This window comes from Rhinolophus ferrumequinum, chromosome 9 (assembly GCF_004115265.2).
Source record: "Rhinolophus ferrumequinum isolate MPI-CBG mRhiFer1 chromosome 9, mRhiFer1_v1.p, whole genome shotgun sequence".
In the NCBI taxonomy this organism is placed as follows: domain Eukaryota; kingdom Metazoa; phylum Chordata; class Mammalia; order Chiroptera; family Rhinolophidae; genus Rhinolophus; species Rhinolophus ferrumequinum.
In genome coordinates this window covers 36,617,138-36,643,378 of record NC_046292.1, presented here as the reverse complement: position 1 = coordinate 36,643,378, position 26,241 = coordinate 36,617,138, and the positions used below count along the sequence as shown (strand labels likewise).

The window sequence follows — 26,241 nt, the reverse complement described above, 5'->3', positions numbered from 1 at the left end:
CTGGGCTAAAAAAAGTTTATACACTGTAGACCTTCTCAGAGCCTTTAAATGCTAATCTGCAGGGTTAAGTCTCCAAGAAGAAGCTTGAATACGATTTTTCCCTAATTGATTTGACTACAGAACTTTTTTTAATGGAACATTTGCTAACGTAGGACCATATGATGATTTTGAGAAATTCTAGCCTAAACTTAACTTTCTTCCCTAGAACATAATGAGAAGAACCATAACAAAAATAATGTCTTCCTAGAACTTTATGTATACAAATCACTTTTACACCTATTACCGGGTTTGATATTTCAGGAAATGCTAATCTAAAAGAATTACTATAAATGAAAATTTAATATAGTATTCTGAGCTTCCTAGAAGTCAAAGCAGAAAAAGGAATCAGGATATGTTTCATAGTTTTCATGATGGTAACTCAAGCCCAGTGCCTTGGGGAAACAGGAGAGAGGATGGCATGGTCTTAAGCCCTACTGGAAATCCTCAAGTGCTTAAGTAAATTATGGTTCCCCCACAATTTAGGAACTAGAGGGCCTTTAGTGATCTTCTGATCTGAGTTGCCCATTTTACAGATGGGGAAACTGAGGCCCCATTGAGGAGGAAACCTAGGACTGACTTGCTCCCCTGCCCTCAGGAAATGATGTACATTTGGAATGGCTACGCTGTGATTGGGAAGCAGCCAGAGCTCACAGACGGGATACTTGAGATTATCAACAAGGCTGAAGAGATGCTGGAAAAGGGCCCAGGTGACTACCCCCAGGCCCTTGAACCTGCCAGCTGTGTCAGACCGCAGGTCTTTACAGTTGAAGGCTCCCTCTGCCAAAAGTGTCCTTTCTTACTTCTCTACCTGGTAACTGACCTTTGCCTTTGTAGAGTGAGCTTCAGTGGCAGCTCCTCCAAGCTGTCCCTTGTCCCCCACGTAGGGCCAAGGCCTCCTCTGGGCTCCCATAGCCTCTGGACTTCCTTCAGTCAGTCCTGATCTCAGTGTATTGTCATCGTCTCAGTATTTGTCTTTCCTTCCCGGATGTGAGCTCCCTGAGGACAGGACCATGTGTGAGTCACCTCTGTATCCCCAGGGCCCAGCAGAGTAGGGGCCCCATTTCTGTTGCAGAAATGAACAAACCTGCTTTTTCCTCTCACTCCCCTTTCTCAGAGAATGAGTACTCAGTGGATGATGAGTGCTTGGTGAAGTTGCTGAAAGGCCTATGTCTGAAATACCTGGGCCGTGTCCGGGAGGCTGAGGAGAATTTCAGGAGCATCTCTGCTAAGTAAGTATCTCTGTGGCTGCTCCTACTCCAGACTGCCTACTGCAGGGGCTGGGTCTCCTGCATAGTTTCAGGGCTTCTCCATCCGCACGCACACGTCAGTGCCTGGCCCCAAGCCTTCCCCCATTCACTACACACGTACTAGTACCTGCCTACTCTGTGCCAAGACCCTTGCTGGGCACACATCATTCAGACCTTGTCCCCAGCGCCACCAGGTTGACCGACTATGGGAGCCCATCTGCACTGAATTTCGTGTGAATGGTGCCCCCTAGAGTTTGTATTTCAGCAACTCTGCCTTTGCCCTGGGGGGTTACGAATGTTACAGACTGCTATAGGCAACTCAATCTGGTATGATCGGCGCTGTGCTAGAGAGCAGAAGAGGGCTGGCTGCAGGTGCCTGAGAAGGGACCTAAATCTAAAGCGAGATGCCAGGAAAGGCTGTCCAATGATGCTGTTTAAATCGTGGGGTTTATCAGGTGGAGAAAGCAAGGGAGGAGTTTTAAGTGGAGTAGGTACACAGCATGTGCAAATGTTTGGGCACAGAAAAACACATGAAGTTGGCGGGGGACAGTGATTAGGTTGTTCCTTGCCTGGGTTAAGAATTACAGAGGGAAAACGTTGCAGATGAAATAAGGGGGTGGTGACAGACTAAGAAAGGGTCTGGCTATTTTGTTTACAAGGCAGAACTTTATCCTGTACACAGAAGACAGCCAGGAAGGATACCACGCAGGGCAGATCTGAGTTTTAAAAGGATGTCTCCGGGGCAGCATGGTGGGTAGGTCAGAGGGGCCAGATTGGAGACAGGAGACCTCCCAATTCAATAAATCATTAACCTGGCAAAGGAGGGTTGGGGACTGAGGTGGGTGTGGGCTAAGGGTATGACATGAGCCACAGGTTGTTACGGAGTTGGGGTCCCAGGTGCAGAGGTCTGGAAGGTTCTGCTGTGGACTCTAAGCCTTTCTAGGGCCTTTCTAGGGCTAGGTATGGGGACCTTCCCAAATTGGAACTCAGATCAGAAAACCCTACTTGAGGGCATGGGTTGGATCCTCCCATTTGGGGAAGGTTTGGGAGGAGAAGCCTGAAGGACATCTCAAGGGCGCAGCCTGTAAGCTATGTCCTCCTCTGTCCCACAGTGAAAAGAAGATTAAATATGACCACTACTTGATCCCTAATGCACTGCTGGAGCTGGCCCTGCTGTTTATGGAGCAAGGCAGAAACGAAGAGGCTGTCAAACTCTTGGAAACTGCCAAGTAAGGCTTGGTTAGCCTTGGTCAGTCCTTCGTTCCCCACGAGCTCAGGAGCTTCACCCTGGCTGGGGGCAGAGGAGCCGAAGGAGCAGTAAGGGAGGGTGCTGCCAGGGCAGTGAATGTGGCAGTGCAGGGGCTGGGCCCCTGTCCCTGGAACCAGCTCTCGGCTGATGGAGGGAGGCTTCCTCCTCAATTTACCAGTGAGGAATTGGAATCTCAGAAGCAGGGAGAATTACCCAGGGTCACAGACAAGCCAGCCACGGGGCTGTGTGAAGACCCAGGTCTCCTGCCTTCTAGCCCATGGATCTACCTCTTGAAACCACTTCCTCAAGCTTGGGGACCCAACAAGACCAAGAGTAGTTCCAGAGGGCATGCTATCTGGGTGAGACTACACACCCTTTCTGCTGATCCGTATCGGGCAGGGCCCAACTCTTTCTTTAAACAGAGAAGGATTTATGCCTCTACAAATCTTTCTTGCCTGGTGGGCTTCCACAGCTCAGACTAAAGGAAAAGCAGCCTCACGTGTCTGATTCTATGGTCTCTTCCAGGCAAAACTACAAGAATTACTCCATGGAGTCAAGGACACATTTTCGAATCCAGGCAGCCACTCTCCAAGCCAAGTCTTCTCTAGAGAATGGCAACAGACCCGTGGTCTCATCGGTGCCCTTGTAGTTTTGTGCAGCACTTGTGAGCTGGAAGACAGAGACAGCTGGACAGAGTTCTTGGAAATATTTCAAAATGCTCCCCTCTCCCCGCCCCGCCCCGCCCTGCCTTTGGGGTCCATCGGTGCTCCAGTGGAGTGGCACCACATGGGTATCCGTGCAGACGTGAAGCCGGTATTTCCACAAGTGTGGCCAAGGGCCTTTGCCAAGGACAGAGCAGGTAGAGCCCTCTGCCTGCTCTGTCACACATACGGGTACTTGTTTTTCACTGTGATGTTTAAGAGAATGTATTTACAGTTTACATTTTGCTTAGAAATACAACGATGGGATCATAGCTGGCTTTAAAAAAACCCACCAACTGACCACCTGTAAATCTTTGCTTAAACCCACATTGATTGGGAGATGTATCTATGATGCCAAAGGCCAAACTACTTTTCAAACTTCAGCAAGTTCTCAGCTTCCAGGGCTGGAAGGACCAGCAGGGGCGTCTGTACCTCAGGCATCGAGGCTTCTGGGGGTTGTGCATAGAGGTTGCACAGAGATACCTACTACCTTACTTCCTACACTTCATTTTAACTCCCTTTGTATCTTTCCAATTTAAAAAAATCAAACATGTCTTTTTAGTGAGATAATTTTGATTTGAGTCCATCTGTAGAAAAATATTAATCTCTACCAGTAAGGAATGGGGATGCTGCAGCCTGACGTAAGGGAGGTGTGCGGCCCTTTCTGTGCCAAAAAGTTTGGGGGTGGGGGAGGTTCTCAGACACCAGTCTGCATTCTCACTGTATACCGGACTGAAACCACTGGGAATAATTTATGAAATCTTCTGTGCTTCCCTCTGAGGTATATTTACCGACAGCATTTTTCTTAGAATGGTTATTCTTGGCTTGTTGTATATGTTTTAAATTTTTCAGTTAAAACAAAATAGATATTTAAGTAGTAAAACTAATACATGCAACATATATTTCAGTAAAATATGTACTACTTGAATTCTTAGGCAAGGCAGAAAGTTTCGATCAGAAGCCATATGGCCCAGGTATATTTTATTTAGACAAAATGATAGAATAAGTTACTAACATTTCAAAACCGGGGGGGGGGGTATTTTGCAAATAAACCTGCTTTCTGGCCTATTAAAAAAAAAAAAAAGATCTGGCAACACTGGGCCTCATTCCCATAAGGCAACAAGGCAACAATCAGTTGGAGTGAGCAGAGGCTACTTTAAACACTTGTATTACCTTTTTGGCCCCTAAAACCATTTCCATTTGCAACTTCTGGGACTGTTAAAGTGAGAACTCAAGTTCAGTGACCAAAACCAAGTTTTACAATTCACAGCATACTTCAATTTAACCATGTCCCCAGAGGAAAAATCATGTACATGGTAAATATATCCCATCTGTGAAAATGTGACTCCTCAAATACATGAATGCAATTTCTGTAAGAACAAGAGACAGTGTTTCCCAATCGTCCAGCATTGCTGCATTTAGCAAATACTTCTGAGCATTTGCCAGCGCCTGGGTGGGTTCATCTATTAATATACAGTCAACCAGCCTCCCAAGCCTGATACTGAATGAAGCCATGGGTTTTAGGTAAGGCATATTCTCATTAGTGAAACAAAGCAAAGCAGAAAACCCTCCTCCAAGATCCTCTGTTGCACTTAGTACTGTCAAAGCAGAATGCTATGAAGAAAAATTCTCATTTTGTTATGACAAAAGAATGCTCTCCATAGAGCAAGCCGTTTGCAAGCTCTATTTCCTCCAAAGCCTGGATGCTGGGAGATGAGCCTGTTTCTGGGTTGTTTGGCAGGGCAGGGTGAGAGGGTGACTAGAGCCAGTCTACAGAATGAGGGTGGACTTTTGTGGCTCCCCCATGTATTCGAGCCCTGCCTGCTGCTGTGGTCATAGGATACCAAACGTATAGTTTACAAAATAGCAGGTTATAAAGAAACTTTATCTCAATATTCATTTTAGGTGCTTTTACTTATATTTCTAAAATTTATGCCAGGATGGTTTCCTTGTATTGCTGATTTCCTGCTGAGCTTCATTAATTAGTCTACGTCACCTGTACTTCTGTCTGTTGCCCTGGCTGCAGTCTGGCTGATAAGAGAAAGCAGTGGGTTTTGTCTCCTTTACTCTTCCTGCAGCTTGAGGTAGTCATTGAAAAACATATATATGAAGGAGTGTGAACACACTGGGTGTCTGACACCACCATACCCTGTGCAGAGGCCTTTGATTGAAGGTGAAATTTCTGTCCCGGGTTTCTCACTGTGTCTTCTTTGAGCCATTGCTGGTTGTTACTTCTTTAATAGTGCATGCAGACTTTCCCAGCACACCTATCCTGGAGAGGCAGCTGATCAAGGGGAGAGTTTTGGCCTGGACACAGGGAGACTTTAATTCTAGACCCTCCTTTGCTACTGATTTTCAGAGTAACCTTGGGAACGTCACAGACCCTCTCAAAATTAGTCATTTGGACTAGATGAAGGCTTTGCTCCTTCAACAGTTCTAACGCTGGTGGAGTCTGTTGCTGGGTTTGCATCTCCAAAACAAGGCAACAGATATATACCTCCCTGCCTTTTGCCAAAGCCTTTTGTCCCCCATCTACTAAACCAGAAATGATAGGCTTCCTCCATCAGGGGCCTTGCCGGGAGCCCAGGATACCCAGAGAACAAACAGTCCTCATTTGGGGAAAGTCTAAATCCTGTGTCACACAGAGGAACTAGGTTGTTAGGAAGTAGCAACTGTGTAACATGATCTGAAGAAGCCCTTGACAGTGAAAAGTCTTCTGGCTCTCACCGGTCACAGGCCCATGGGCTGCCAGGGTGGCTTCCTGCAGTGTGCTGGTCCCTATCAGCTCTCCCATGTGTTGGCAGGATTCCCCATTCCTTATCTCAAGTCAGAATGGGAGTGTTTCCAAGACAGCTATCGTCATTCACAGAAAGAAGCCCTGACCTGACAGCAAAGCCAGCGCCCTACAAGGCCAATGCCAACCCACGACTCAGCTGAGGTCCAGGTGGGAGCTTTCCCAGCAACTGAATAATGGCACCAAGAAGTTTTCAGAAAGCCCCAGCCTGCTGAGTGCTAGAAATCATTCAACAAAGGAATAAAATCCAAAGACACTTTTCTCTGGATTTACTCCCAAGTTTATTTCATTTAAGATGATGGGGAGTGGACAACAGTCTTTTCCTTGTTTGCTTCAAATTTAAAGCCTAACAGTGTGCCTTTTAAACAACTATTTCCTTATGTCCTTAGCACCATCACACTAATTCAGTGATAAATGAGAGGTGCGCAGATTCCAAACACCAAGCAGCAAAAGGGAACTTCTCACCCCTCCCTACCCATGCAATTTTCCAAGGTTGGAAAGGGCCTTTCTGCCTGGGTTAGCACAGCTCCTGTGAAACGTGGGGCAAAGTTCATTACTGCTCAACAGGGTAAGTCCACAAACAAGGAGCCTCATTTGGGGGCTTGAAAAGTTCATTTCTAAATTAGCCATCTATGAATTGTTTCCACTGTATAAAGTCAACTATTAAGTGACAAAATGTAAATACAGCCCTTCCTTTGGGAAGGTTGCTGTGGATTTCTAAAAGTTGACATTCAAGTTTAATCAGACACATCATAGCCAACACCTCATAAATGACTAGATTGGGTTGTTGGGTTGTTCTTCACATTATCAACAAACACTTCAGAACACCAGACACTATATGCTGTAGGTGGAAGAAAATAGCTAATATCAAGTGCTCACTGATTACCACTTGCTAGTCTAAGCACTTCGAATGTTTCTGATCCTCACAACCACCCTATGAAGTAGAGGCTATTATTGCTATTTTACAGATGAGAAAACTGAGACACACGTCACTTGCCTAAGATCACACAGCTATTACGGTGTTTCCCCCAAAATAAGACCGGGTCTTATATTAATTGTTGCTCCAAAAGACGCATTAGGGCTTATGTTCAGGGGATGTCATCCTGAAAAATCACGTTAGGGCTTATTTTCTGGTTAGGTCTTATTTTCGGGGAAACACGGTATGCAGCAGAAGGATTTGAAGCCAGGTAGTTGAACTCAAAAGTCCACACTTGGCTAAACTGCTGGTCGAGCTATAAAATTATCAGTTTAAAGCTGGAGCTGACTTATATTGGCTCTTGGGCCACTGTTACGGATGGAAAAGGTACTGGCTACTAACTCAAACACTAGAAATCCTTGGCTTGGAACTCACTGAGCATATGTCTGTGTGGCATAACTTCCCCAGGTAGAGATAGTGTCTGACTTGGACAAAGCCAAAAGAAAAAAGGCCACACGTAGGCAACAATATATGCTCATAAAATCCTCGAGGAATGTTGGAGGAAAAGGCATGATCTAATCCCCAGTTGGATAGGTAGAGTTGCAGTCAGCTACTCCAGAGATGAGAAGCGAAGCCTGACCAGCTGCAGAGGCTCAGGCTTGAGGGGTTTAGTATATAAGACAATAATAAGAGGTAGGAATCTTGGAAAACTGGGAAGCATATGATGTTAAAACGCATTCAAAGAATTTTAAGTTTGGCTGACTGGCCAAACACATCCCATCTATGGGTCAAAGTGGTCCATGGGCCAGAAATCTGTCACCCCTGGACTACAGCTTTGAGATAACTATCTATGGAAAAGAGGTTGTAAGCAAATTCACAGTAAGAGAAAAGCCTGATATATTACAAATAAACTTTAAGTTCTACTAATTACATGGGGTAGTGGGAAAAAAGCAGACTGGATTCAAATTTAGTTGGAATTACTTCACTGCTTTGAGAATCAGTTTATACTTCCATAAAATGGGGTTAATGCCACCTGCTTCACAGGGTCCTAAGGATAAAATCATGTAAACAAATAGCCTAGCACAGCCCATAGTATACCAAGGTAGTAAATTTACCGGCCTGCGTATACTGTGGGAAGGCAGTGGTCCGTTTGGCCTAGGGGAGGACTGAATCAAGGGCTCTAGTGCTTCTCCATCTTTTGGCTTTGCTCCTGTGTTAGATTCTCTCCAACTGGCTTCTCTGCATGGCAGGGGTACATGGCAGTTCAAACCTCACATCCTTACAGCTTTGTGACCAGAAGAAAAGGGTTTCTTTTCCTACTTCCACTATGAAAAATCCCACGTAAGGACTCTGATGAGTCTGGCTTGGCTCTAATGTCCATCCCTTAGACCAGTGGTTTCCCAGATCATTATATCAGGGAATTTGTTAGAAAAGCAAATTATCAGACACCACCCCCCACCACCATCACCACAGACTGTAGGGGTGAGGCCGAGTAATCTGAATCTTAAGCCCTTCAGGTGGATCTGAGACACACTAAAGTTTGAGAACCACTGCCTTAGAAAGAGACTGAGGTTCTATAATTGGTCCGGCTGTGTCATATGCTCAGTTGGGGGTAATCACTAAAAAAGAACAGGTATCCACTGTGTGTCCTTTCCAAGTTGACATACAGAGCCATGGCCTGCCACGTCCCAGGGGCGGGAAGGATGAGGGCAGTGAGTATAGTGTGCTACTGGCTAGTGACAGGCTCATCAGAAAGGTGTCCACTCAGGAAGAGCTTTGCCTCTGCCCTTCTCCTTGTCACCCTCAAAAACCCTCTCTGTATAAGATCCCTATTTTCCAGTGGGTCTTCCTTGATGGTGGCTCCTTCTCCATTAGAAATGCTCAGATTCCCTAGGGCCTCCTTCCCCCTTTTCTTCACTTAATAAGTAACTGTTGAGCACCCAACATGGAGCTTAGTCTGGTAAAGAAGAGCTATGAGTAAATAAAGAATTAGAGCCATGGAGTAAATAGACAGGGCAGGTGTTTGGTCCAGAGGATAAGAAGCCAGCCATTTGAACAATCTGGGGAAGTGAACTACAGGCAGAAACTATAATTCTGAAACACCTGCGGCAGGAAAGAGCTTGGCATTTTAGAAGGCACAAAAAAGTCTACGGGGCTAGTAGAGTACTATGAGAAAGAGGCAGAAAGCCTATTATCTCCATTAAGGAGTTTGGATTTTACTCTCAGCACAGTGGGACGCTATACCAGTTCTAAGCAGGGGAATGACAGCCAATTTACTAAAAATTATTTGAGCTGCCATGTGAAGAATGGATTATATAGGGTTAAACATGGAATTTAGGAGGCTGGTGCCACACCAAAGGCCTCCAGCACCCCTTGGTTCTGCTTTGTGTAAAACCGCTGATAAAAATACATCTTCTCTTCACCAGCTACTAGGGGGGGAAAAACTTTCAATATGCTAAGCGATAGGCTGTTAAGAGTCAATGTGAGTTGGCATTTCACGTTCTTTTGCTCGTCACAGGAAAGCAGAAGCCCAGTTTATCAAATCCATACCCATAAAAATGATTTCTTACTTCAAAGAGATCTTCAAAGCCATTCACTCAAATAGTCCTGAGAACAGTACTTGCAATAATGAACCATCTGACCATGCCCTACTCGATAAGCACCTGTCTCACGACTAGAATGTTTATATTCTTCCTCATGTAAAGATAACATTATAGTGATTATCAGTGTAAGCAAGGGCCATCAGGACAGTTCGCAAAAAACAACTTCCCTTCCTCACATACTGCACACTCTAGAATTGCAGCTATTAATTTATAATCTGCTGAGTTCAGCTGCTCTCATAGAAGGTCATGATTCTACACTGTTTCAAAGCTCAAGGGTTGGCTCCGATTCTGGAACTGGCAGCATGTAGCCTAGGTAGTCTCACACCTCTAGCATGGATAGTGCTGGAAGCCAATTTCAGGATCTTTCTGATAGCACAGTCCAGGTTTCCCAATTCACAAAATGCCTAAGACTTGCTTTTGGATCCTAAAAGACTAAATTAATTGCTGTGCGGCACCCAGAGAAAAGCTGAGCTAATCACTTTTGCAAAGCCAACCAAATCTTCTTACAAGCATTCAGAGCTCACCACTATGACCAGACTCTTGAGGCAAACCCTCAGTTACCCTTTCCACTTCGTTTTCTCAGTGCCAAGAAATCTGGAGCCCACAAGCACTGATGTTACAGAAGGGATTCAAAGCAAACAGGTGCTGTTTCTCCTTCGAACACCATCAGTCTTAGATGCCTAAAATGTGTACATTATTTATAATGCTGCTTCATCATTCATACACAGAGAAAAACAAACTTCCTTGGAAAGCATGCAAAGATGACTAAATTGCCCAATGGACAGTAACTTTTCTCAAGAAACAAAAATCTAAAGGAAAGTTAGTATCTCTTTTAAAGTTTCCTTAAAAACTTTATGAAATGGTAAATGGTTTTAGTCTATCAGTAACAGTAATCAGATGGATCCAGTTATTATCCTGAGCTAATAATGCCTATTACTCAGTTATAAAGCAAAAGAGAACAATGTGGGCAATTAAAATGTGCATATAAATAAATCCAAACCCTTTTTGTAAAAGTTCACTGATGCCTCTAACAAAAATTTTATGGATCAGGTAATGGGTTGTAAAGAGACTCATCTGGATTTCCTGTTTCCATGCAAAAGAACAAGGAAATAGCCAAAGGACAAATGGAAAAGCAAAGTCTGGGTATTTGTATCTGGACAAACTTTGACTAACCCACAAGCACTCAGTACTGCTGTTACTTTTTAAACTACTCCTGTGTGGTTTAAAAAAGGACTGCTTAGAATTGTTGACTAATCAATTTTTTTCTGGGATGTTTTTAGACGCAGAGGCTTTCAGAAAAGGAATTACAAAGTATATTTAAATTAATATTCCCCAAAATACATATGCCTTACCCATTTACTAACTTCTATATATTCTTTTAATATAAACCATAATGTGTTGTAACTCTTAGGAGTTCTAAAAAAAAGTTGGAGGTTATTTTTCTCTAGTTAAAAATACTTTATGTGCAGAGCTAGTAGTTCAGTAAACTCCCTAAATACATAAAATTAACTTACTGTACCTTTTAAACTACTTAGGAAAAGTACTATTTGAAAATGTTTATATAATGCAATTTATTTATTCCATTAAACCCTTATATTTCACTTAAATTATCACAGACTAATGCCCTGTCTAAATCTGAATTGTGAGCAAGAAATCATTGCCCGATCACAGGCAATGCATATTTTGACAGATATAGTACCGAGAAAAAGTTCTTTCCGAGCCCATTTTTGATACTCTCAGAAAAATCTCACCTAACAGTGGGTCAATCAGTAATTATATTCAGTGCAACGATAGCAATTTTGTAGTTGGACATTTTTACTCTGTACTTTTTTATTTAACAAGGATTTATTAAGCTAGGTTCTAAGTATCTCTTTCTAAGGAAAAAATGTATTTAAAGAGATGAATGGGTGGATCCAAATCTTTAATAGGTAAGCTGACCAATAATACTGATTCATTTCTGAAGGGGCACAAAGTTGATGGAAAGAAGAGACCTCAATGGCAAAATACTTAGAAATAGACCAAGAAATAAGAAGAAATAAGAAACAAGAAGAAATAAGAAGGAATTCAACTAAGTCCCCAAAGGATTAATATAACGCAGTCAGGAGAAGACTGCTCAGGCCTCCGATGGCTCTCATGCCCGTGCCTCCCATGAGGAGAACCTCCTGAACCAGGCCTGTGTCTTAAGGAAGTCTAGAGTGTACGATGGGAGCAGGGCAGCTCCACAGACAGGGTACAGAGAGAAGGCTATCTTCTTTGACTTGCTCCCCACCCAGTAAAAGAGTAGATGATCTTTAAATTCAGGTGAAGAAATCTAAGATTACATCAGGAAATTCTACTCAAATTGAAAAATTAAAGGCTTAAAAAATGAGTTGAGGTTATTACGTCAACTATGATGCACTTACATACAAGTGTAATCAGTTGCCTGAGAAACTGATTGTGCGCCAATGCCCTTGTAAGCAGAGGTAGCCACCAAACTGCATAAATTTCTGAATTATGCCAAAGAAACTTACCTTCTTTTCCTGTTTACCATTTTCAGGACCATAGGCAGTTCTATTATTGACCACTTTATTGTTATTCCCTGTTTTTACATGCATGCTTCCTTACAAAGGAGCTCTGTATGCAGAGAATTGGTTACCTCAATGCTCAGTGTATTCTGTAAAATCATACTGTTTTATGATTGACACCGATAGTAGGGGGAGAGTCTTCTAATATCTGGCTTAAGAGATTCTCAATAAAGAATATTCATAGAATTGAAAAAGTTTGTGTGAACCAAACTATAAATATCTTAACGTGTTGGGTTTACAGTAAAAAGAGTAAGATTCTTTTATTTTTTTCCTGGTCAGGCTTCTCAGACATTATAAATCCTGCAACCAAGCATGAACATACCTTGCTGAAATCTAAATATGTTGAGTCTATTATTTGGCTTTAGAAAATTTGAAGCTATCAAGCTCCTGAATTTATTAGATGGTATTAAATGCCAAGTCATAAAAAATGCTTCCCAAAAGGTATATATACCTAGATATTTAAAAGTAATTAAATCCATACATGTCTATTTTAAAGAAAGAATTAGATAACTTGGGGAACATTGTTAATTATAACACTGTAATCAACTCTAACTTTAGCCCTTTACAACTGTATCATACCTTTATTTAACTTAGTAAAAGCCAAAATTGATGGTTCTTAACATGGTATATGGAGATCAAAATTAAAGAATACAAAGTACCTAAAGAAAAAAAGCATTCAGCTCCTTCAATATTACTGCCAAACTTCTGTGAAAGAAGCCTTGTAATAAGACTAACAGCGACACAGAAAATGATTTTTTTAAAGTTCATAGCAAAAAAGAAAGTCTGACTATAATACTTGACATAGCCATCATGTTTAAGTAGAAAACACAAGGATAAAAAAAGTAATATCACTAAAAATATTGCACAACTTTAGGTGTTTCCTCCAAATTTGCTTTATGTAATTGGGTGGATATAAATTAATGAACAAAACTTAAGCAAGATACGATACATGTAACAATTTAATAGAACCTGATAGTCTAATTTCTTTCATTTTTTTCTCAAATTTGTCTTTAAGTTTTCCCATCATGGGGCTCATAAGAAAATTATTCAACATATGGATACTACAGTCAAACGCCAAACCTTTAAGAAGTACTTATGACATATTAAATTCCTCTATAATGCAATTGTGAAGAACCTTCAAGATACTTATGTTTTGTATGTAGAAAAGTGTTAAGAGTCAAATATTCAACTCAATATAAAATAATAGACATTGCTGATTTGTTAGGTTGAAATTGCTTCTCCTTTTGCTAATGAATGATTTTTTTAGCTGTAATATCACTGAGCTGAACGAATAAATCACCTCTGAGTACATAAGGCAAAATAAACACATGCTAAATGAATAAAACATTACAACTACATCTTTACTAGACCATCTCTACCCCTAACACTTCAGAAGCTTAGAGATTCAGTGTTCTTACATTAACTGCAAGAAAAAGGTAAAGGATAAATTCCTTCTTTTTTGAGATCACAACTATGAAGTCATGTGGTTATACAAATTCTGCATTTGTGTGCAAAACGAAATATATTTTTCTTAATTCTCCCTGCTTAATAGACTTGTCAGTCAGCTAGCAGGACTTTCCTTTCCAAGAAACACAGACTGAGATGTGTTTTATATAACTTCAATAACCTCAGCACTACAATAATAAGAGATGCAGTATCCTTTTGCTATGGTTCAAGACAATAGGGAAGGAGGTCACAGGAAAGAATAAATCAAAATTGTTACAACTGAGAAACTTCTCAGTTTTACCATGGTGCCACTTTCATTTTTACATAAGCATCGTGGCATAATTCAAGCTCAATAAATCAGAAATCTTAATATTTAAAATTTACTTTGACTTTTAATTATCACCATATTAACAACCAAAATAATTAGATAAAACACATAGGAAAGGGGTAACATTAAACCCCACTTTACTAGAGTTGGTTTCTTGACACATTAACTCATTTCTTTTTATAGAAAAGGGATAGTGCATCTCAGTTTGCTTACAAGCTAGGAGATTACTTTGAATTCTGCATTTCCTAACTGCAAACAGATATAGCACTTATAACAGGTTATAAATAAACTGGTTTTCAAGCATAGAGCCAGCCCCAACGATAATAATACACTATTTAAAAAGACCTAAGGCAATGAATTCCATTTCCAATGGAAAAAAAGAACTGTGCAAACAAGCTTAAAACTACTTTTTTTTTTTTTGTGCCAGTGTTATAAAATGTAGCTTTTAATAAAACCTTGACCCAAATGCCAGCAACTTCAGAAAAGAATTTGGGTGGGGGGAAGAAGAAAGTTATTTCGTTTAGGAAAAACAACCACTATCTTTTTCCTAATCTTCAACACACACAATTTAAACATATACAGCTGCTGTAACACTTTACACAATTCCTATGTACTGGAGCAATACAAGATCTAAATACAATTATATTTTTTTAAACACTGGGTCAAGGCTTTACATAAAAATACCATCCTACTTTTCCCCCTAAGTTTCTAAAATATCACGTACTTTTCCCCAACATCTGCAGCCATTCAGGAATTTTTAGGAAACTTTTGTGCATGATCTTAATTCCTAATCCCTGGCTCTTTGGGCTCAGTGACAAAAGATCAAAACCACCAAAAATGATGGTTCACTTGAAGTCAGATGAGAGACCCTGGCTCAATTAGTCTCATAGGACGAAAGCAGTGCTGCATCAACTGGCTCCATGCAGGAGGGGCACGTGAAGGATCTCATCAACCAGTCATCTATACAGTCCAGGTGATAGATGTGCATGCACGGCAGAAATCGAATTGGGTCCCCATAAACAAAGTCCATCATACAGATCACACACCTGTTGGGGGGAAGGGAGAAGAAATCGGAAAGCATTTTTAGAGAAGTGATCTATCTATCTAGAATAGTCGTCAAAATCACATTACAAAGACAGTGTTAATCTGAATACATGAAAATGGCTTGCCTGTCACCCTACCACCAAAGTAAATTGAAATTATTCCCTAGTAAATGTTAAATTAGCCACAATCTCTTTTTTCAATCTCCTGGGATTTGCAGGGTTTGAGAGCAATCAACAGAGCGAAAGAGAAATGGACTACATGGGGATCAAGTGCACTGTCAGAACTGTGCTTGTAAAATAGCTACATGTAAAAGACACCTGAAGGAGAATGTGATGCTGCAGGTAGGAAACCATCAGTGAGATAAACTTATGTTTATTTGAACTGAGTTTTTAGTGTAAGCCCAAGGGTAAGATAGTTTTCATTTTAGTAACTATAGAAAAACAGAATCATTAATTTCAGCCTATTTACTGGGCTGCTACAGATTAAAAGTCTCTTCACTACCCCCCGTTCAAGTTCACTGCACTTTTCTACAGGTTTAAGAAGCAACCCAATTCTGTAGTGTTTCAAAAGTCAGTTGTCTAGGTAGGCTATGATCTTAAGTGCTAGCACTAAATGGTGCTATGGCTCAGTAAAACACTAGCGCAGTAAATTACATTATGTCTGTACCTGCAAGACCAGTCTCAACCTAAAATGAGAATGGCTGTCCTCATTAGGAGACTGTCAGACAATAATGAGCTCTGGAGACAAAAACACCTCTGAAGTAAAATTTTATATTCAACTCATCAGGCTTAATAAAATTATTCCACAAGTTAATAAATGGATATAATATTTTCCTCACATCACTCAAAAGCCTTAGTAAACAATTTTAATGGCTGCATAACCTAAAAGTATTCCCATATACCACTAATTAACTATACCTCTACTGTTGTTTTTCACTAAATAAAACTATGGTGAATATCTTTGTGCACAAAGCTCTAGGAGTTGGAGTGAGGTGCGCATTTTGGGATAGATTTCTAGAATTCTGTCTCAAAGGATATACACCTGAAGGTCCTTGACACATTGAAAAATTGCTTTCCCAGCTGACAAGGCAATGTTGGTACTAGTTCACACTCATACAGGTGGCCCGTTTTTAACTGGCATCAACTGTCATCCAAATGGACACATACAACATATAAAATGGTCAGAATTCATACCTTTTCTTAGTTATTTTTATATGAAAATTTTTTTTAAATTTCTACATCTAAACATTCTCTTGCATGAACTGATTATATATTACCTGACTTCCAAAATGCAAGACAATATTTTTCAAAAGAAAATCTCTGGAGATAGACCTTTGAAACATGTACAAATTTATTAAAACTTACTCCCGTATCTTTTTTTCTGATCCATCTCTTCCAGGGTCATAAACTCCTTTAGGCAGATGCTGTATAAGGCCTATTCTTTGAGCTATCCTAATTTGTTCCTCTTCAGTCAGCTGAGTTGCTAGGCGAGTCTGGCTAGGTGTTGGATGATAGACCGGAACTGGAACTTGTTCCTAAATTTGAAGAAATGGAGAAAAGGATTATTTTTTAAAAATATGTTTTCTGGGGTAATGTTTTCTTTTTGTTTCTTCTTTATTTGGCTGGGGATTGGGGAGGGAGGCTTGGTGAAAGGTAGGCTGGGCTAGTGTACAGTAGTACAAGATTCTGTTGTACCCTGCTTTAACTTGAGCATATCTGACCTACTTTGAAGGATTTAAACATAAGATTCATTGAAAAACTGGCATAGAATGTTATTTGAAGTATTTTTTCACGAAGGCCATATAACTGAGATATATTCATTCCTGATACACAAATAATTAATTAACCTAATGAACTGTACTCGACATTCTCTAGGCCACAATGGAATTTTGTGGCCTCAGTATACCACTGTTTACATTAGAACTGGCCATTATAGACTCTTGTTTGCAAACTTACTTTTCTTTCCATGTAGACAACAGTCTTAAAGTAATTTATTATTTATTTGGAAAGACTGGATATTGTTGCAATAAACTTTTGTAAAATTCCTTTTAGGCTTTTGGATACATATTTGTGTATGATAATTGCCTAAGTCAAATGAGGCCATTTTTTCTTCTAAATGGAATACATAAGCTTTTAAGGGATATAAATCAAATACCCAAATATGTACTTGTAACATTCATTTACTTGCATATGTTATTATATGAAATGTACTAATTTAGACATATTGCTTTTATTCTACTCACATTTATGAAATAATTTTATTCATACCCTTTATACATTATTTCAACAAATACTAAGTACCTATTGTGTCAGGGGGTGGGGAGTTGAGAGTAAACAAAATAAAGTTCCTAGAGTGATGGGGAGTGCTACCTTAGATAGGATGATCAGAGAAAACCTCTCTGATAAGACATTTGTGAAGAGACCTCAATGAAGTACAAGGAAGATAGTACATCTTTGACCTAATAATTTAATTGTGGCTAGAACCAGTTTTGAGCCACCTAATATGGTTTTCCAGAGAACATCTCTACTGAATAATCTGAGACATAACACTTTGTATCCATGTATGAAACTTTCCTGGGAAATTTCAAGTCAAATCAGAACTACTTACATTAGAAAATGTTATTTCCATTCATCCTGTAAGATTACTCATGATCTCTACAATTTAAGCACTTGTTTACAATGACAAGCCAACATTTGTAATTGTGAGATTATGTCCCCAGCAATAACTGCTAAATTTGTGTTAAGCTTTTAAAAAAAATTCTGTGAAATGGACCATCATAATCATCCAGAAGTAGCATCAACTGAGGCTGTGTTGAGCTAATGGCTTCTGTGGTTCAAAATAAAATAGAGAAAGCATCCACCTTTGAAAATTTCCCTTTTCAAAGAGAAATTTTAGGGAGAAAAAAAAACTTTTACCACAATGTCTCCTAAAGATACCATTATGTTCCTTTAAATTAGCCTAATTCTTATAAAACTCCCTTTCTGACAGTAGTTTCCTGTCAAAGACAGTTCAACATACGATGTAAGACTTTAAATATTCCTTTCCTCTGAGATTCAGAACAAATGTATAATTAAAGATCGCAAAACCCAGTAAATCCTTTATCAAATAATTAAGAGTATATTCTCTGGTACAAGTAAAATGCCAGTAGTTCAAAGTTTCATGTTTTATAAATTTCCATATAAATTCATTAATAGTTACTTTAAGTACTTCCATACTTCTATCTCATCATTTAGGAAATAATAATCGAGCATGTGAATGCTTATCAAAACTATATTCTTCATCCAGATAATTATTTTAGTACATATTACATGCAAAGAAGATTATTAAATGTGGCTCTTGGATCCAGCTAACCATGGGCTTAAGTTATTATACTTCTCTGCCACTTAACAGAGTGACCATATTTAAGCTCTTTAACCCATCTGGATTAGATCCCTCCTTACTTATAGGGTTGTTAGACGGCTTAAATGAGGAAGTTGGGGAACCCTGGAATGGCAGGAACTCAATAAGTAGTAGTTTTTATTTAAGTCAAAGAACTATTACCCATTGCAGCAAAACTAGCTATTTCCTGTATGTCCCATGCTTTTCCATCTTTCTGCCTTTGCTCTTGCTATTCCCTCTACCTTTCCCTGCAGGTCTATTGGTAAATTCTACCCTGTCAAGTAGATTGTTGACATGAATGAAGTCTTCCCCAGCCCTCCTTCCTGACACCCAATATTGCTAGTCTGTCCCTAGGCCTCAGTTAAATTAATCAAGAAAGAAATGATTGGTAGAGGTAAGTAGAATTTTCCAAATGGAATCTTAGAATTCATTAAGCCCAACTCTCCCATTTTATTGGCCCAAGCTTGCTTAACCTACAGTCACATTATTGACAATGTTAGAATTAGAATTCTGGTCTCCCTTTTAATCCAGTAATTTCCACTACAACATACTTGGTTGCTGGATAGCAAGAAGATTCTGTAAGTTACATTGATTTTGATTTTGTTCATTTACATCACTTTGAAGAAGAGTACATTGAAATGGCATTTTAAGAAAGCCATCAAAATAACGCATTTCTAACAAATGATTCTATAAAGGTTTTTCATCTGCAATAAAGGTTTTATAATTTCAATAACTTACAGAATTTAAGAATTTCAAAGCACATCAAATCCATTTTTAAATTGCCCCTACAGAAGAGTCTAGTACTGGTATAAAAATAAACTCTATAGTCTAATCATACCTTCTCTGTCCTTCGATTGAACTCCTGTGGGCTACTTCAGGTAGTTCTTACTGTAGGGTTGGGAGAAAGTCAAACTCTGCTACTGCCTAAGCTTGGAACATTATTTTAAAACACTGAGGACAGTTTCTCCTTGCACTCACTTTAGGATTTCTGTTCTCCAGTGCCACGTTCATAAACTACCTGGTTCAAAACAGGTAGCACAGTCTGCTAATCCAATGGGTTTTTTAAGCAACAAAACTATTTTGTTCAAAGGAATCTTATTTATAATCACATTATTTAAATCTGAGCTGCTATGGTGGAATGGGACTAGGATGGAATGTGACCCGGGAGGGATGAGCATCCCATTCCCATCGCCTAACAGCGGTACCTTGGCAGAATCTTAGGAATGAATGGAACATGGTTTTAAAAACACTTTTATCTAAGAATATGCGATTTTCAGTGAAAAATTCAAAGATTTAAGTCTTTGCTATTTACTGTGGTGACTTGAGCCAATTCTCTTTGTCTTTGAATAAAGGAGATAATAGCACCACTTTAGAGGGTGATGATACACTCACATAAGATAACATCAAAGAGCTTTGTAAATGTCAATATTTGTAAGTTATTCTAACCCTTTGTTTTCTCCCCATCATCAAATGACTCTGGTTTGCAGACTTGAAGCTCACCGCTCTTGTCCCTGGCTTTGGTCCTGGCTTTCTGGCTTGTCCCTGAACACAAGAAACATTTTGGTCTCTGTTGTGACCTCTGTCAGCTTTTTCAGCTCTGAGTTTTTCAACCCTTGGATTACTATTTCCAGTATAAACTACCTTCCTGACTCAGTCCCAGTCCAGCTGACTAGTCTTGATGAGCTGCCATCTACACTAAGATATGACACATCTGAAGTCACACTGGAACAACTGGTATCTGCCTATGGGTAATAAGGGACTCCCAAATCCTTGAACACACCCACTACAAACAAAACGAACTAAATTGTTTACAAGTAATACCTCTCAGCATGTGCTTTTAAAGTGGCTAGATTTCTTCGGTCTTGTGGTTGGTTCACTTTGTGTATGTACAGAGAACACAGAAAGCAGAACAGAAAAGGAAAACTCTATGAAGAAACATACTAATAGATACTAAAATTAAAATCCTATCTCAATTTGCATGATGAATGCATTTTCTTCTTTGGTATTTTTTGTTAAATCAAAGGAACCCTCTAAGTACTGTCTAGATATTTTAAATGATTCAACATTCTAATTTCAGTCTATATGCAACTTTTCAGAAAGCCATAGAGGGAAGGAAATGACTAAGAACTGAAATTTTAAAGATGGATGTGGTCTCACCCTTCTTACCACACACACCTAATTTTAATTACCACCATGTCTGTTAATAATGGCCTGATGTATGAGTTATTAACTGTTTAACAACTAGAGTGTTAATGGTATTTTCTAGGTGGCAAAATGGAATCTTTTTTTTCTAATTTTTATTGGAGAATATTGGGAAACAGTGTGTTTTTCCAGGACCCATCAGCTCCAAGTCAAGTCGTTGTTTTCAATCTAGTTGTGGAGGGTGCAGCTCCCTGGCCCATGTGCGAATCGAATCGAACCGGAGACCTTGGTATTATGAGCACTGCACTCTAACCAACTGAGCCGCCCCAGAATCTTGTTTTCTAATGTAAGCCAGAAGCCATGGAATGGAAGATGAGGAATATAAAAACCGCAATTTTAAAAAGATTTGGAATCCGGGACACTTCTCACTATTACCTGATGGTTCATTTTACCTAATTTTTTGTGTAAATATGATTTATGCTGAACACTTGCTTTCCTTCTGGAAGTCTAGAATTTTAGTATGTGACAGGCAGCGTACTTATTCAGTACCCTGGGCTTCCCTGGTAGACAACCATTCACACATATTGGCACAATTCAATGCTGTAGGGATTCAGCGCATTCTGTTTGACACCCGTACGAGGACTCTTGGAAGCTTGTGCTTGTTTCCTAAAGACCCATGCACCTTTTCCCTTTGCTGATTTTGATTTATATTCTTTAGCCATAATAAATCATAGCTGTGATTACAATTATATGCTAATAAGTCCTCTGAGTTCTCCTATGGAATCGATGAACATTCTAGATACTGTCCAGAGTGATGAATAGTACCTGCATTGATTCCTTTGTTTTCAAATAGTAGATTTGGCTATGTTCATTATAAATGCCCCTTTGTGAAAAAGGTATGTTTTGACAACAGCTGCTATGCAGTATTTGTGTTTTGTTCCTTTTCTCAAAGTAAATTTAAAAAGACCCCTGAAGGAACTAATATTTTGAACATTATTTAGCAGAGACAAACACGAAAGAGATGTTGTTATGGGCTAACTTGTCCCCCAAAATTCATATGCTGAAGTCCTAATCCCCAGTACCTCAAAATGTGACTGTATTTGGAGTCACAAATGTGACTGGTTTTGTCCCAGCCTCTTCTGCCTTATACTCTTCACCTAACTACCTGCATGTTAACAGCTAAAATTACCACCTAGATATAAATGATTTACAAATTTATATTCCAGTCTAGATCTCCCTTTTGAACTCTAGGCTCTACTTGACAGTTCCAATTCGATGTCCCAAAAGTACTGCAAATTCAACATGTCCAAAAATGAACTCCCTTCCCAAATCTGGTCCTCTTTAAGGCTTCGCTGTCCAGTGAATGACTCTTTCTAGTTCTGTAAGACACAGACATCTTTGGAACCTCCCTCTCCGTTACCCTTCCATATTCAACACACCATCAAGTTCTAGTGAATTTATTTTCTGTTGAAATACTGGCAGAATCTGTTCATTTCTTTCCATGTCTATTGACAATACTCCAGTCTAAGCTCCCAATTCTTCCCTGGTATACAATATTAGCTAGCAAATCCCAATTTGTTCTCTACCTAGAAGTTAGAACAATCTATTCAAAACAAATCCAAACCTATGCCCTCCTCAAACACACCTTAAAATCCCTTCTGCAGCTTCCCACTGCTCTTAGGATGGAGGTCAAAATCCTTAACAAGAACTCCAAAGCCCTGAATAATCTGGTAACCTACCTGCCGACCGACATACCGACCTCTCCTTCTTCATCTAACAGTTCACTCACTGCTTTCTAGCTCTACTGGTCTTCTTTCAGATCTTTAAAGAACCATGGTCTCTCCTATACAAAGTCATAGCACCTACTGTACTCAGCATGAAACACTCTCCTCCATCACCACTGCTTAAATACCTCCTTTTCTTCCTTCAGAGCTCAGCCGAACAACTTTTACTTTCTCAGAAACCTTCCCTAACTAACAATTGTCCTCTACTGTAGGTTCTTATCTTGCACATAGTAGGGACTCAGTAACATTACTGGATAACTGAATGATATAAACCAAAGCACTCATGTTCAAACCAAAGCACTTGTGTTCCTGTAATTCCTGTCATATATTCATATCACAATTTTGTAAACATGCTATGAAAAACTTGCTAATGATTTGAATTAAGCCACAATAAAACCAAAAAGGAAAATTTGTTATAAATTATAACCAAGATTCTTTCTCCAAGTGATAATATCTGTTTGTTGCCTCTTTCAAATTTCTACCTACTTATCCTACAGGAACTTCAATATGCCTAAGACCAAACTAATTATCTTTCTACTTCCACACTCCTTCTCAAACTATCTATGCCCACTATCTAGGTAAATAATAGAGAACTACAGTGAAAAGACATTTCCACTGTACAGTGTAATGTCACTGTACAGTGACATTTCATAAAATTTCAGCTGGGGCACTTCTCAGGTATGCAACGGCCATAGGAAAGTTACTTAATACCTCTAAGCCTAGGGTTCCTCATCAGAAAAATGAATACAATACCTGTCTCGAAAGAGTGTTATAAACAATAACTAAGAAAATGTAAGTCAAGTACCTACCAAGATAAGGGCTCAATATCTGGGCCTTCCTCTGACGACATCACTAGGCATCCAAGGTAGACATCTCATCTTTCCTGTTTCCTTTCTTCCCCCCTTCGCTTTATCCCCATCTACTACTGACACGTCTTATAATCTTATCTACCATTTCCTCAATGTTGATAGAAGACACACATGTACTTGCCCTGTGAGTTTAAATTTTGAGAAAGGGGGAATTCACAACGAGAAGGAAATATATTTCAAATAAATTTATACATTTTTTTTCTTCTTAATGCTTTCTGTAATTCTCCACAGTCTTCATGCAAACAACAACAAAACAAGAGAATCCAAGGAAAAGTATTTGTCTTAAACAAAATAATTTAAAATTAAAATGTGTGTTAAGAAAATAAATGCAGCATCATGAGAGGTGGTAGAAGAAAAAAGGAACAAAGGATTACAAAATATGTTGAGGCAGAGAAAAGGAAAAAGATAAGGTCAGTCACACAAAACAGCAAAGTCTGACGTCATGAGAAAAAGCTCTGAAGCATTCCAGTTGCTTGTTAATATACAATGGAGTACCTATAAAATGATGAATGCTGTGAAAAAATATATGGGCCCCAATTTTAGGGAGTTTACAAGCCAAGAAAGAAACAGATCAAAGTGTTAAACGTGTCTATCTTAAAGGTACTATAGTAAAAGTTGGACCACTTTAGGGAATATGATACAATTTCAAAAACTAAAACAATGCAGTGGGGGAAGTGCCTAAATAATGTGCTGAGGCTGTAAATAGTACAAGTCTGGTTTGTGGTGAAGGAAAAATAAAGTCACTGCTAAAGAATGCAGCTTGTCACCAAAAGCTGTATGCTTTCCTCCAGTAGGAAATAAGAGTCAGCTCTTCAGATTTTCTCCTTACAGCCTTACAAGCTGCTGCTGGCACCACCCCCTCCCCAGCTGCAGTCTCCTACTGGGAATGTTTTCTCTGAATTTTGCCAGGCTGAAACTTACAGCCATAAAATGGAGGATTTGGAATAGATATGGTCTCAATGCATATTCTAACTGATGTTCAATGGATCTTGACCAAAAAACCCCCAAACCAACCAATCGACCAACCAACCAAAAAACACCAAGATTAGCTTTAATGCTGTTCCTGAACCATAAATGATAATTTATACATGTATTATGCAATTATACATATAGAGGAGGGAAAAAGCCAGCATCCCATCTAAGACACTAACAAATGATATATTTAATGAGAAAGTATACAAACCAGAGTGATCTGCACAGAAAAAAGCACTGCTTCCAAGGAGGTGGTTTGATGTTTGTTTGCTTGTTTTTAAAGAAATGAAAAGGTTAGCTTCTTTCATTCATTACAGAAATATTCACTGACCACTTAGCATACAGGGTTACAGACAGTATCCTAATTGGAGGAGAATTAGCAGGCATTATCACCATAGGCACTCAACATTAGCAAGTCATTAGATAAACTTACTCATCCATCTAAATCTCAAGACAACTGAAACCTAGGTCACATTTTGAGCCCAGGCACCAATTACAGTATTTCTTGAACACCCAACCAAATTTCAGATGCTGTTTTAGGCAAAGGAGGTATTTACCAAGACAATAAGGTATCTGTCCTCATGAAGCCTAAATCCCCTACAGTAGGGGGATTCAGAAATAGTAAACAAAAGAAGATTAACTACCTCACCCACAGTTCCTACTATCCCTAAATTACTCATTATCTGGCAACTTCTGGGACAGGCATACATTCTAGTGGACCCACAGGCTACCCAACATTTGATGACTTGCCTCCTGAGTGATGAAGAGAGGCAATCAGATTCTTAGAATTAGAATTGGAAAACTGAATCAAGTGACCTGAGAGGTCATCAGGCAGCAAATTAGAGGCATGTGTAAACTGAGGTTATGAGGAAACTGACAGTATTAGAAATGTTGAGTGAAGCAGAGTCCATAAATGAAAAACCCTGAAGCCCCTGGGTAAGAGATAGGAGAGAATGGCTGCCTTGGTTCTTTGAAAGCTTTCTGATTCTAATCCATGTGTATCATTAAAATAAAGCAACTTGGAGTTAATTTTGTCCAAGACACAAGTCTCCTAAGCACCACCGCCATTTTCTTTCCTAAATTAGATTAGCTTTTCCTTCTCACCAAGCAAACTGGTTTTCTAGAAGGGAAATAGCACCCACTTACTGAAAAAGAATTGCTTACCAGTGAGGCAGATCTCCAAGGTAGTTTTAGGTCAAGAGATATTCCTCAGATTTAGTGTGTGAATTATTGTTGGAAGTACTACTTTGCTACAACCAAATATACTGGAATTTTTCTCATTTAAGCATCCTACCTTTGAATTTTACCAGGTCAAAGAGTATGTATTTTAATAATTTGTCTTTCATCCTTAAATGGAAGATTCCTATTTGAAAACTACGAATAATAAGCCCAAGAACTCTTTGCAAAACTAACTAGAGTCAGAATATACGTAACAGCCTTTAAGGAGTTAAAAGATGTGCTTAAAAAAACCCCCCAAAAACGGTATTAATTCCAAAAGGAATGTGTCTATAGCAGCCAAGGGTTGGCTTTGGAGCTCAGGAAGTCTGGTATTACATTTACTGCACTAAGTTCTCTAACAGATACCCTCCCCTGTTTTTTAAAGTTATTTTTTGAAGGACCAGGGCCATCACCAATAAAAATTAATTTCTTCCAAAGACTGCTGAACTTGGTTGAAAGAATTTTGCAAAATAACTCTCTAGGAGGTACATTTCTTGGATTCGAACAGTTTTTGAGGCTAACTGGAAAACCAGCCCATTAAATGTACATACCAATTAAAATATAAACTCTGAATTTCAATATACCTTTATTAAGATATAATTCACACAATGTAATTAACCCATTTAAAGTTTATAATTCAATGATTTTTAGTATGTTCAGAGTTATGTAACCATCATCACAATTTTAGAACATTTTCATCATCCTCAAAAGAAACCCCATAACAATTAGTAGTCATTCCCCATTTCCCCACAAATTCCCCAGCCTTAGGCAACCACTAATCTGCTGTCTCTATAGATCGTCTATTCTGCACATTTCATATAAATGGAATCATGTTTTCAAAGTTCACCCATGTTGTAGCATGTATGAGAATCTCATTCTTTTGCTGAATAATATTGTGTTGTATGTATATGCCCCATTTCGTTTACACATTCATCAATCGATGGACA

The 26,241-nt window shown here is 39.3% G+C and overlaps 2 protein-coding genes across 2 annotated transcripts in view; one reads left to right on the top strand and one right to left on the bottom strand.

Moving 5' to 3' along the window:
• Positions 1–4,059, top strand: part of TTC39A (tetratricopeptide repeat domain 39A) — a 35,426-nt gene extending 31,367 nt beyond the window's left edge. Inside the window, exons 15-18 of the mRNA XM_033113382.1 lie at positions 635–746; positions 1,154–1,268; positions 2,399–2,515; positions 3,061–4,059. Coding sequence (XP_032969273.1) covers positions 635–746; positions 1,154–1,268; positions 2,399–2,515; positions 3,061–3,184 — 468 coding nt within the window. The 3' untranslated portion in view covers positions 3,185–4,059. The remainder of the gene's footprint in view (positions 1–634; positions 747–1,153; positions 1,269–2,398; positions 2,516–3,060) is intronic.
• Positions 4,060–12,973: 8,914 nt separating this feature from the next.
• The window catches only part of RNF11 (ring finger protein 11), a 34,115-nt gene continuing 20,847 nt past the window's right edge, over positions 12,974–26,241 (bottom strand). The window contains exons 2-3 of the mRNA XM_033113381.1: positions 16,296–16,465; positions 12,974–14,933 (exon numbers count right to left, since the gene is read on the bottom strand). Of these exons, the coding sequence (XP_032969272.1) occupies positions 14,762–14,933; positions 16,296–16,465 (342 nt within the window). The 3' untranslated portion in view covers positions 12,974–14,761. The remainder of the gene's footprint in view (positions 14,934–16,295; positions 16,466–26,241) is intronic.